The 11,472-nt window shown below is 45.7% G+C and overlaps 1 protein-coding gene across 1 annotated transcript in view; it reads right to left on the bottom strand.

Annotated features, from left to right (window-relative positions):
- Nucleotides 1-9,552: 9,552 nt before the first annotated feature.
- Nucleotides 9,553-11,472, bottom strand: part of LOC119465215 (disintegrin and metalloproteinase domain-containing protein 7) — a 65,541-nt gene continuing 63,621 nt past the window's right edge. Inside the window, exons 9-10 of the mRNA XM_037726009.2 lie at nt 10,156-10,266; nt 9,553-9,660 (exon numbers count right to left, since the gene is read on the bottom strand). Coding sequence (XP_037581937.1) covers nt 9,610-9,660; nt 10,156-10,266 — 162 coding nt within the window. The 3' untranslated portion in view covers nt 9,553-9,609. The remainder of the gene's footprint in view (nt 9,661-10,155; nt 10,267-11,472) is intronic.

Below are 11,472 nucleotides of genomic sequence, written 5' to 3'. Positions count from 1 at the left end.
CCGCGTGTGATTACGCTGAAAATAGACAATCAGATAGTGACCGCACCGAGGAACTTTACTTAGTCAGAAATATGACAAGCCACTCGTTCAAAATGTTTGCCTAGTAAAGAACGCAGAGCACACTAATCCCGATTTATTTCATAAGCGGAAAGATTGGACAGCTTGGAACACATTTCTAGCCCCGCTCTTAGTACAAGCACCGTATACGCTGCTCACGCCGTTTGCACAAGGCGTAATGAGCTCTGAAAGCACTTACATGGCCTCTAAAGCTGTCACCCAAAGCTTCGTGTCGTGCACGCAGTCACCGTCTACGATACGCGTCGAAACAGCGGTTTGCTGCGCCGCGCCGGCGTCACGCGCTTGTATTGTAAACGCGGAGGCAACGGAGGCGGCTGAGGCAAGCAATGGACGCGTCACCACGTGATCAAACATGGCAGCGCCCACGGGAACGCCGCGAAAAGGGTCAATAGGAAAAGGACGTTACCCAATACATATGGGAAATGACCGCCATGGGAGCGGCCCATACATCACTTGTTTTCTGTCCTCACGAGGGTTTCGACGGGAATTCAGGGCGCAGGCTCCTTTCCCAAGCGTATCACCCCTGATGAAAGCCGAACGCCAGGCCGGGGTACGCTTGTACCCATTTGAACCAGTGGGTGCCCGGCGGCGGTGGGAATCGAACCCACAACCTCCCGCAGCCGAGGCGGGCGCTCTTCCACGAGGCCACGGCTGCGGGAGGTTGTGGGTTCATGTGCTTGGCGGCTGCGCCTGATAATACAGGGTGTTCAAAACTGAGCTTTATGGCTTTTTTAAAGTTAGGCACTGGGAATCACGCGAAGACCACCTGTGCAAATAAGTTATGTGGCTAGGGGGGCACAAAGTGAGATGATAATTATCGCTGTGAGCAGCCCAATTAACTAAAGTTGAACAATTATTTTTTGTTGACTGCAGTAAGTGGGTATGTTTGTATTGAAAACTTAGAGACAATCGAATTTTCTACACAGTATCAGTCGGAAGAATTATTCTAGCGTGTCCGTGCTCCGAGATATCAGACTCCAAATTTAAATTGTCGTACTGCGCAGAATAATCGAGAATAAAGACGCGACAATTCTCATGAATTCCCGTGAATGATCATGAAGCTCAGGGACCACTTCTGTGGAGGGATGGCGGTGCCATCTTCTCTCTTGAGTCGTGGTGGTGTGTTGACTAGAGGAACGTTCTTGAATACGGGCGTAACGCTCCCCTCCAACGCAGCAACCACTACGCTGGTTGTTTACGATATGCGAATCACCGCGTATGAAGACTCACGACGCCACCTACAAGAATAACGATGTGGCGTAGTAGGCGAGAGCGCGAGCCAGCGTCTTCATGTTTTGTTTCCCACGTGACGTCCATCCTTTTACACAAGGCGCGCATCTGCTCCCGTTTCTCTAACCACGCGACGCCATCCTAGGCCCGCGCGCTGGCGTTGGCCGCTGACGTCACGCTCCCCCACTTCGCAGCCGCGGCTCAAGGCTTCGCCCCGCTCCGCGAGGACGCCCACTCAGATAAACGGATCCGGCGGGCCGCAGCAATGCGTGATCGACGCTTTGCTGCACCTCCAAGTAGGAGAGCCTCCTATGCTTAATGTACGACAATAAAACTGCGAAGTTACAATAAAAAACGTTTAGCGTACGAACGGTACTGTGCTCGTACTGGATATTGTCAACGAGTAACTGTGATCACAATGAGTGCTACAGTTAAAAAAAGTTGCCTATGCGTAGTTCTTAGTTTAGCTGGTAATTGTTATTATTTATATATGAACACTTCAGCGAGAGATCTCTTTCATTAAGCAGGTTGGTCGCGGAACCGATGACCGCCAATGAGGCAACCGATGACACCCCAAGGGGGAACAAAGTTGATCAGGCGCGAAGGCGCTCGCGCGGACATCGGCGTGCTTGGCAAAAGGGACGTCCCCTCGTTCATTCGACGCCGCCGACGGGACGAGTAAGGCACGGCAGGCGCCAGAAGGTCCAAGGTGTTCATGAGAAAAAATAACTACGGCAACTTCGCGACACCACACTCCTACGGAATACTACTAAGCTTGTGAGTGAGCTAGCTTTACTTCTACATGGCTGATACCACTGGTACTCGCGAAAAATACTTTTGAAGAATGCTGGTGGCCATACTTTTTTTGCGACAGGGCCATCCCCCTGTCAGCGAGGGGGCGATGCAGAAATCTGAGGGGGGGGTCAGGACATCCGGACATCCCCCCTGGATCCGCGCCTGGCTGCTATTCACATAGCAAGTGGTCAAAAGCTGCAAAACATATTATGTGTTAATATGTGCTTGAAACACATCATATAGGTCAGACATCTCCTTTGTTAAGTGCCACAAAGTCTGCGAATACTCCTGGTGACACCATGAGTACATGAATGCCAGTCAGGTATATTTAATACAAGTTGTTTAAGCTTACCGAGGAGCTTCTGCACATATAAGCAAATGTGGCATAAACGCATATGCCTGAGAAAGCTCCGTACTTGACAGAAAGCAGAATAATTTGTCATGATATTTTGTGTCTTTAAGGACTGTTACGCTTACACTGATTTTGACGTTATGTGTTTTCACCTTTATCTTTTATGCATTGCACAACACAGGAGTAGCTTTGCAAAACTGTTGGGTCTTCATTGATGGGACTGCACGGCCCACCTGCAGACCATCCGAAGACCAACGTGCATATTTTTCTGGACACAAATGATTGCATGTTCTAAAGTACCAAGTGGTGATGTGTGCAAATGGGCTTGTTTGTGAGATTGATAGCCCGTATCCAGGAAGGAGACACGATGGTGGTGAGACAACGTATTAATACTTTGTTTGAATGAGAATCACTTTAAAGCTGTATCGGTACATTACTTCTAAAGAATACAAAAAGACTCTGACATGAGAAGAGGTTTGATGCGCCTGAAAAGATGCAAAAATTGACATTGCGTGACTTCAGCTTACACTTTGTATGATTTAGGCAATCGGTATGTACTTATTATATTCAAATGCTCTAAGATGGCTACATTCCACTGTGACGCAAGAGATAGAGCACCCTTGTATGTAGCTATACGTGTAATACTGCACCGTGCACATGCCCGTCATCGTTTTTTTCCCTTGGCAAGCATAGGGCCTTGCCTTGCTGCGTAGGGGTCTCACATTTTACATGTGCCTTATTTGGCAAATCTTGGAAATGTATTATACAAACATTGCATGATGTTGCCAGTCATGCTGTTAAATTTCATTATGCAGCTTGTCAGTGTCCTATTACCTCCAAATGGCAGCCAAAACGACATCATTTCAATCTGCTAATAGGACGTTATTAACACTTAAATGTGGCTTTGCCTCACAGAAATGCTAATATGTGCATTTTATCTGCATAATTTCTTACGCCTATCCAATGAGATGTTCTGTAGCATTTATAAAGATGTCGGCCATTCAGTTATTCTATAAATGACGGAAAACTCTCGCATGTGAAGAAAACTCTTCAGGCATTTTGCACGAGAGTGGACTCTATGAGAAACTGGAAACCTTGGTCCAAGGCATGCAGAGATTATGTGATCTACAGGGACCAAGCATACCCTCTGCGGCCACCACTCATGAAGCCGTACGGGGGTGCCGACCTTACTGAAACATAGCAAGAATTCAACACATCCATGAGCTCAGTGAGACAAGCAGTGGAGTGGGGATAAGGTAAGGTTATATCACAGTTTGCTTTTCTATATTAAAAAAACAGAAACTTCTGCTTCAGAATGTTCGCCGCATGTACAGAGTTGCAGTGATCCTCATGAACTGCCATGCCTGCACGCATGAGAATCAAATCCCTCTCTAATTTGGTACACAACCACCAAGCCTTCATGCTTACTTGAGGGTTTGAGTCTTGACACATGTCTATCGACCGAAGAATAAAATTGGGTTAGAGTGCATATGGCAGGCATCACCACATCCTGACTGGGAGCGCACCACTGCCTTTCAGAAGAAAAGTGTGCAATCACGGCATTCTACTGGTGGTAAAATATGTGGCAGAAACTTTTAGGTTAACAAAGAAGCTCGAGCACAAGATCAGGACCGCGCATGGAGCAATGGAAGAAGAGATGTTAGTCGTAATGTTAGGAGACAGGAAGAGGGCGGTGTGGATCAGTGATCAAAAGAGTATAACCGATATTGTAGTTGACATTAAAAGGAAGAAATGGAGCTGGGCAGGCCATGTAATGCGTAGGATGGATAACCGGTGGACCATTAGAATTACAGAATGGATACCAGGAGAAGGGAAGTGCCGTCAAGGACGGCAGAAAACTAGCTCAGGTGATGAAGTTAGGAAATTTGCAGGCGAAAGTTAAAATCGTCTAGCGCAAGACAGGGATCGCAGGGAGAGGCCTTCGTCCTGCAGTGGACCTAAATGTACGATGATGATGATGATGAACGAACCCCAGGTGGTCAAAATTAATTCGGAGTCCGCCACCACAGCATGCATCTTAATCGTGTGGTAGTTTTCACACATTGAACCCCAATATATTTTTCTTACTTTAGCGCTACAGTTGGAGTAGAAATAAGTGTTGGGTGTACATTCCATGCAAGACATGTTTTTTTCTGAAATAAATTTATTCAATCCTTCGTCAATGTGTCAAATAATCTGTTTACAATGTCAAGAAGGGCACTTTGGTGCGCAGCATTTGTGCGCCGCTGCTCTTCTCTTTCCCTGCGGCCTTCCTCCCTCACTCTGAGCTCCTCCATGCGGAGTTCAGTTTTCTCGCTGCAGGCGCTTTCTTTCGAAGGCCAGCCTGCTTCCGTCCAGCTCAATCCTTTTCTCCTCAAGCGCGACATCTTTGTCCTTGAGAGCCTGTTCGTGCTTCTATCGTTTTTCCAGGAAGGCGTGGTCGGCTGTTTGGATTTGCCCTCGCTTTCCTGGACAAGATATTTCAGGATGCACTTTGTAATATGTCAAGGCACACATCACACAAGTCAGATATGTGAATGAAAATTAAGTAAATTATGGTCGCCAGGCTTGCCTAGCCAAACTTATTTGAACACACCCTAATGATTTTCAAATTCAAATTTAGTCAAATAGCAACAACACACAGGAAATATTGTACAAAGCATCTGGATCCCTACCTCAAGGTTAATAAGAACATTAGAACATTAGTCTAGATAACATTAGTCTTCATAACAGTTGTCCAGATACCTCAGTTATGATTACACCGAAAGATGCTGCAGAGCATAGTATGCAGGCCTTAGCTATGCAGGCTTAGCTAGACCTTGAAAGAAAACATTTTTTTGGTAGGGAGGGGGTAGCTCATGAAATGCGTTATAACATGTTCAGTGGTATCTAACCTGACCTCGAACCATAGTAATGCTGGCCTTGGGTACTGTACTTCTGTGTACTTACTGCGAGCCACATGCCGCCTTCGCAGTTCAGGTGCGGCATCCTCTGCATCGTTTGCTACTGTTTACGGAGTAACTTCTTCCTGAGAATTGATTGCTACTCCATTGATGCTGCTTGTTTCTTCTGGTTGTCCAGATAAATCCACCCACTAAATGTCATCAGGCTCACAATAAATTTCTTGCAGAATGCCACTTGCTTTACTGACTCCACCTAAAGGTGATATATGGTATGCAAATAAAAATAGAGCTGCTGTCACGTGTGCAATACCTTAAGCAGTGTTTCAGAAAATACATTGAAAATTTGGTACTTCACTCGGCTAGTTCAGGCATATCGACAGGTTCTGTCTGCCTAATGGTGAGACTCCACCCCGACACTAGAACACATCACTTACAAATGCAGCGTCCGGCAGACGCCGTCTCTCCGCTAATTAACGATACAATTAGCAATTGGTCGTGGGAGGCGCGCCTCTCCGAACTGGACTTGGGAAGCCCATTGGCGACCCTCGACCAGGCCCGGCGCGCCGCAATAGCCAGTGCGGCCCTGAAAGAGGGGCTCCACCCACAGTGACCAAGCACGATCTTAATTTAAATAAAGTTGTTTCTCTCTCTCTCTCTCTCTCTCTCTGTTGCATGAGCGCAACGGAAAAGAAAGCAAGTCGTGTTGTCGTTGCTTTCCTCATGTACTTGTGCTACGCTATGCTGGTTAAACATGTTCACTGACTGAAGTGCACAAGTTATGCACAAATTACGTAGCACTACAACACTTCAAGCAAGTATTGCTGGCACATTATTGTAGAAGCTGTAGTCATGTGCGTGCAACACGTTTGGCTTTCATGCAAGCATTCTTCACTGCTTATGGTGCAAGCTGCATTGATGTGCGTGCATAACTGTAAGCTTTATGTTTGCTGGTTTGTTTAAAGGCAGCCTTGAATGAAAACATTTTATTCATGATCTTGTGGCGCACTAACATAACACTTAGCACGACAGCGTGACTGCCCTCACTGGCGTGCGAGGCAAAGCAGGAGTTTAGGAACCTTTGCGCATGAGCACTTGCCAACCAGTGCACACGAAGTAAAAAGAATAATAATAAGGCCATACGCTCTGTGTCATCTTCAAAGGTGGGGGAGAATGCTGCACACGCAGCATCTCGTGCATGGTTCGTGGTTTGGCGCTCAGCCTGCGCTGCGATGTTCCTTCTAACTTTAAATTTATAGCCGGCCTCGCGCACCAGTCGCAGAAGTTCCCTCAATACGTGCTCTTTTTCCACATGTTCTTCTTCAGTTGCTGAACTGGAATATCGAAGATTACAACAAGTGAAGTCACTCAACGGGAAAAAATGCGTTTTACATGCTTAACGACGAAGGTTCTAAGAAAAGGCAGAAAGGAGCGCGAGGTTTGTACATTTCCAAGGAATTAGTTACTTACTTCTTAAGATTCGCTGCATCGCCAGTGGGGAACTGCGGCATTAGTTAGTCGAAACGGTCGCGCACCGCACGAACCGTGAACTTCTTCTCTTGGCGTCCCGCTCTTGCAAAACATGAGCGGTAGGTAACCTCCGGTCATTTCTAACAGTCGCTTACAGCTCCAGAAGCAAGTGTTTCACGTAGGAGGGCGAGGTCATCAGGCGTACTAAAGCGCACCCTCGCATTCACATTTGTCTTGGATGCTGCTATGTCGACCTGGTGCCACACGAAAAAGTTTCGTTTTGTGATTGATTTCACGCACAAAGTGCACGCCTTGCAGACAGCTTGTAGCGGCACCGCCGACGCCGCCTAGTAATGAGAAAGTCAAGCGCTCGTGCGCGGAAATTTAATCGGTAACAACTTTCAGACGTATCGGACGCTGTTAGTAAGTTCAAAACAACTGAAGCCCGTAAACAATCATTAAGAAAATAAATTGGGCAACAATAGTTTTAAAATTTCTTGCCTCAGTCTGACGAGTGTTTACAGGCAGAGTTACGCTTTCGCTGTGCATGTGGAGTGTGCTTAACCTAGAATCGACAGCGAAAACAACGCTGTCTTACCGTCCGTAGGCCGTTACCGAACCAAAAATACACGAAGTGAAACCCGGCAGCACCGTTTATTTGTAAATCAGGGTCTCCTATATAACAGAACGACGAGACGATTTCCGCGAAGCGGGCAGCCGTCAATTCCGAGGGTGCCACCGTGTTTGCAACGCCAAAGACTTAGCGAGCGTTTAGCGTCTCCGCAAAATTCGAAAAATAGTGGACGCACGCTACGCGCAAGACTGAAATAGCGTTCTGAACATGCGCAGTCTGACACCGCTATATTTTTGCGTTTAGCGTGGTGCCATTTCCGCAATACTAAATCTGTCTATTATGAATCCTGATGAAATGACTCTCGCGCCGACACAGACCGATCAAACGTACTCCAGCACGGCCGCGCGGACCGTTCCTTGAAAGTGATCGGTGAAGCGGGCAGAGAGTGCCGGCTGCTGATAGCTCAGCGCGCTGTGTTCTTGCCGCTTTGCTTGCGTTGAAGCGTCCGGCCGCACGACGCTCAAATCCCTCGCCGGGCTCTGTCTTGAAAACGATCGTCTTGCGGGAAGATCAGACGGACGAACGGACAGGCAGTTTTCTCGTTGCGTAAGCATAGAAATGCTTACGCATTTAGAAGTGCACGCATACACACCGCCATCTTATGAATATCATTCTCTATGCGATGTACTTAACGTAATTCTTGTCCACTGCAGTATAGCTGGTTATGGACTCCGACATGCATGCACAGATGTCACTGCTCTCCGAGTCTGTCTGCGCGAAGCATTGCATTGAATGCCCAATACAATTTTTTTTATTTATCATGCGCTAAAGATTAGAAAAATATTGGGTGACGGCTAAGTGGTAGCACGCTCGACACCGAACTGCAGAGTTCGTAACTGGTGTTGGGTTCGAATTCTAGTGGACTCGGTTGCGGTGATGGTCTCTTTCTTCTTCACGCAGTGGTAATGACGAAGCTGAAGATAACAAGGGGGTCTAACGACGAGAGAAATAATAGTAGTGCTTTGTCGATGACGAAAGCGGTTGTTGAAAGCGAAACTGAATGGAAGGACGGACGGACTGGACGGACAACGTGAACCAAATTTCGAGAAACCTAACTGCTGTTGCGGTAAAAATTATATGTGTGAACCCGACAGCTTTTTGCAAGAAGCCTTCTATTGTTACGTGCACGGCATGGCAGTAGCGAGTAAAGAAGACTGCGAAGTTCTCCAGCAGGTAGATAGATAGGTTCAAAATGGGCCAGAAGTGGGCAGGGAATGCTAATCGCATTAACCCGCCATCTGGCAACGTACTGCTACCTTGTTCTAAGCCATCATTGCCATGTTACACGGGATAGCTGGAAAAAATTGTAGGGTGTTATGTTCCAAAACCACGATCTGATTATGACTCCCGCCGTAGTGGGGGACGCCGGGATATTTTGGACCACCTGGGGTTCTTTAACGTGCACCTAAATCTTAGTACACCGGTGTTATCGTATTTCGCCCGATCCTGCGACCTCGTGCTTAGCACGAGGTCGCAGGTGGCCCAACACCTATAGCCACTAGACAACCTCGGCGGGTACAGCTGGAAGCAGTTGTTTCTTGTTTGCAAATCCATTTGTCAAGAGAAATACATCCGTGCATGAAACAATTGCAAAAAAAGCCTTCATTCAATCAGGCGGACACTGCGTAACATTTCTATTTAAGTTTGTTTCGCAAACGAGAAACAGTATGTCAATGCATTTGACTTGGAAGTATCGCCATACGCGTAGGAGCATTCCTAGTAATATGCACTTCATCTCCGATCCAATCGCGTGCGTTGTTGTGAACGGAGAGTAAAATGTCAAAGAATAAATAGAGATACGAAACGGAGGTAACTCAATGAAAACCGTCAATCACCCGCTCTCTCTGAAAAAGAAAACAACAATAATTGACAACATGCCTGGTACACACACAATTCGTGGATAACGTTATACGTCCCTTGTAGTCGTTTTCTTCGTTTTTTCGTATAGGCATGCCTGGTCGATCACATTTTATATAAATTGTTCGCAATATTTTTTTAAATAGCAGCAAGCGGGCCCCAAGTGGTCGTGGTATTTGGCACGCGAATTTGTTAAAGTCCAAAATCGTGCGAAACCGATGCAAGTGATTTATTCTTTCAGAAATTTATACTTCATTTGTGCTAGCCCATAGTTAGATTCAGAAGGTGCAAAGTCACTTGAACTGTTCCCATGTGTGGACTCCGCAGACACCTCTTTTGCACGTCTGAAAGAGGAAAAAATAAAACATGGCGAAGCCTGTCTGCACTTCTGAACGCAAAAATAAGTTTGTGTATAGTGCGCATGCCATCTAAAGACTGCAGTATATCTATCTGCACTACTAGAACAGAAGTTGTTGATGGATTGATATACTTGATTCATTATTATCATTAAAAAAAGAACATGTTCGAATAACATTTGCTTGTGATTGCTATTGCTTCTAATATACATAATCTGCAAATATATTTCGCCTTCAGCACGTCATTATTTTTCGTTCTCGCAATGCTGTTGGATAAGCGGTCACTTTAGTTTCGTTTTCGTATCCTGCAAAACTGTTATTCATATAACAAGCCTATATATTTCGGATCAGACAGGTATGTAAATTACCCGGCCTGATTAATAAACGTAAAACGCTTATTGTTCTCTTTACAGCAATTTCTTTTCAACCACGCAGGCATGCCACAACCCATCCTTGAAAAAGATCTCGCCAAAGGTTACATGCCTTTCCTCGGTCACACGCCATGCCAGCTGGTATGGTTGCTCGGATGCAGTAAAGGCCATTCATATGCCTAGTGCAGCAGTTCATTTTGCATCTCCTGGTGAATTGCGGATCCTGGAAGTATACGATATGTTACATTAGGAGAGCCTTCCCATATTGTGTTTTCGCAGAACATCATCATTGATACAAAGCGATTTTAACGGCCGCTTGTAGACATCCAGGTGACGCCAATCTATGCTTCCTTCAAATGCGCCTGCGAGTATTTCTTAATATTTTAACCGAGAGAAACGAGGCGTCAACGATAGAGAAGGAAACGTTCTTCACTGTCCCCAGTTGTTTCTAATGAAAATAGGTTGACAAACACACCTATTGTGCGACATAAGACGTCTATTGTACGCCTATTTGCTGTTGCAAGAAACGTGGTGTTCGTACGGAGTGAAGTATTTTTTATACCATAGAGGAATTTTCGAAAATCAACTCAGGCAGATACCACTATTGTAGGCGTTGACCTATAATACTCGATAGTAGTTGCGCGAGAAATGAAAATTCAAAGTCAACTCATTATCAAACAATAATAATTACATTTTGATTCATTTATTTAACGGCAAACATTTCTATTTACTAATTGTAGCTTGTCAGTTGGCTAGCGAGAATTTGTTCCACTTGGAACGAGATCTCGGAATCAAACCAGTTTTCCGGATATTTATAGAGTGGGCGAAGAAATATATTGGCGGTCCAGTTACTTCTACGTTTATTTGCATAAAACCATGTTATGTTAAAAAAACCTAAGTGGAACAGTGGATATTTACTGCAACTTTGACGGCGCGTATCTCGAAACCAGTGCAATCCTCAGATTACGTTCTATGCCGCTATTCCTCTCGAACTCCCCGGCCACAATTCGTAAATGACAATATTTGCAGTAAAGTAATTAGTAAAAGACTAGTTAGTCAAGTATAGTTAATTAGATTATTAGAAATTCCAACTTCTCGTACTTCGGAACTACTGTCGGCACAACGGGCACAAATATCGTGCAGTGCGCGTTTGCTTTAAATGCATATTGCTAATTATGCATTGCCTGTCGCTAGCCTGAGTTCTCGCTGAGTGCTTCATTAAGTGTTAGAAGCAAATGTCCCGGCTTTCTAGTCTTCTGTATCACGTGTACCAAAGGCCTCTTTCTCGTTTCCGATGCTCTGAGATGATGCCACAGTGACCAAGCGCTATACCTAAAAAAAATTGCGTAAAACGTAGCATGGACGTAACCGCACTGGATTACGTGAAACGTGTTGTGCCTGCTGCGGAGGGTGTACGTGCTCTAGTGTA

This window comes from Dermacentor silvarum, chromosome 9 (genome assembly GCF_013339745.2).
Source record: "Dermacentor silvarum isolate Dsil-2018 chromosome 9, BIME_Dsil_1.4, whole genome shotgun sequence".
NCBI classification, from domain to species: domain Eukaryota; kingdom Metazoa; phylum Arthropoda; class Arachnida; order Ixodida; family Ixodidae; genus Dermacentor; species Dermacentor silvarum.
Note: the sequence above shows the minus strand (reverse complement) of the source record. Positions and strands in the feature narration are given on the sequence as shown.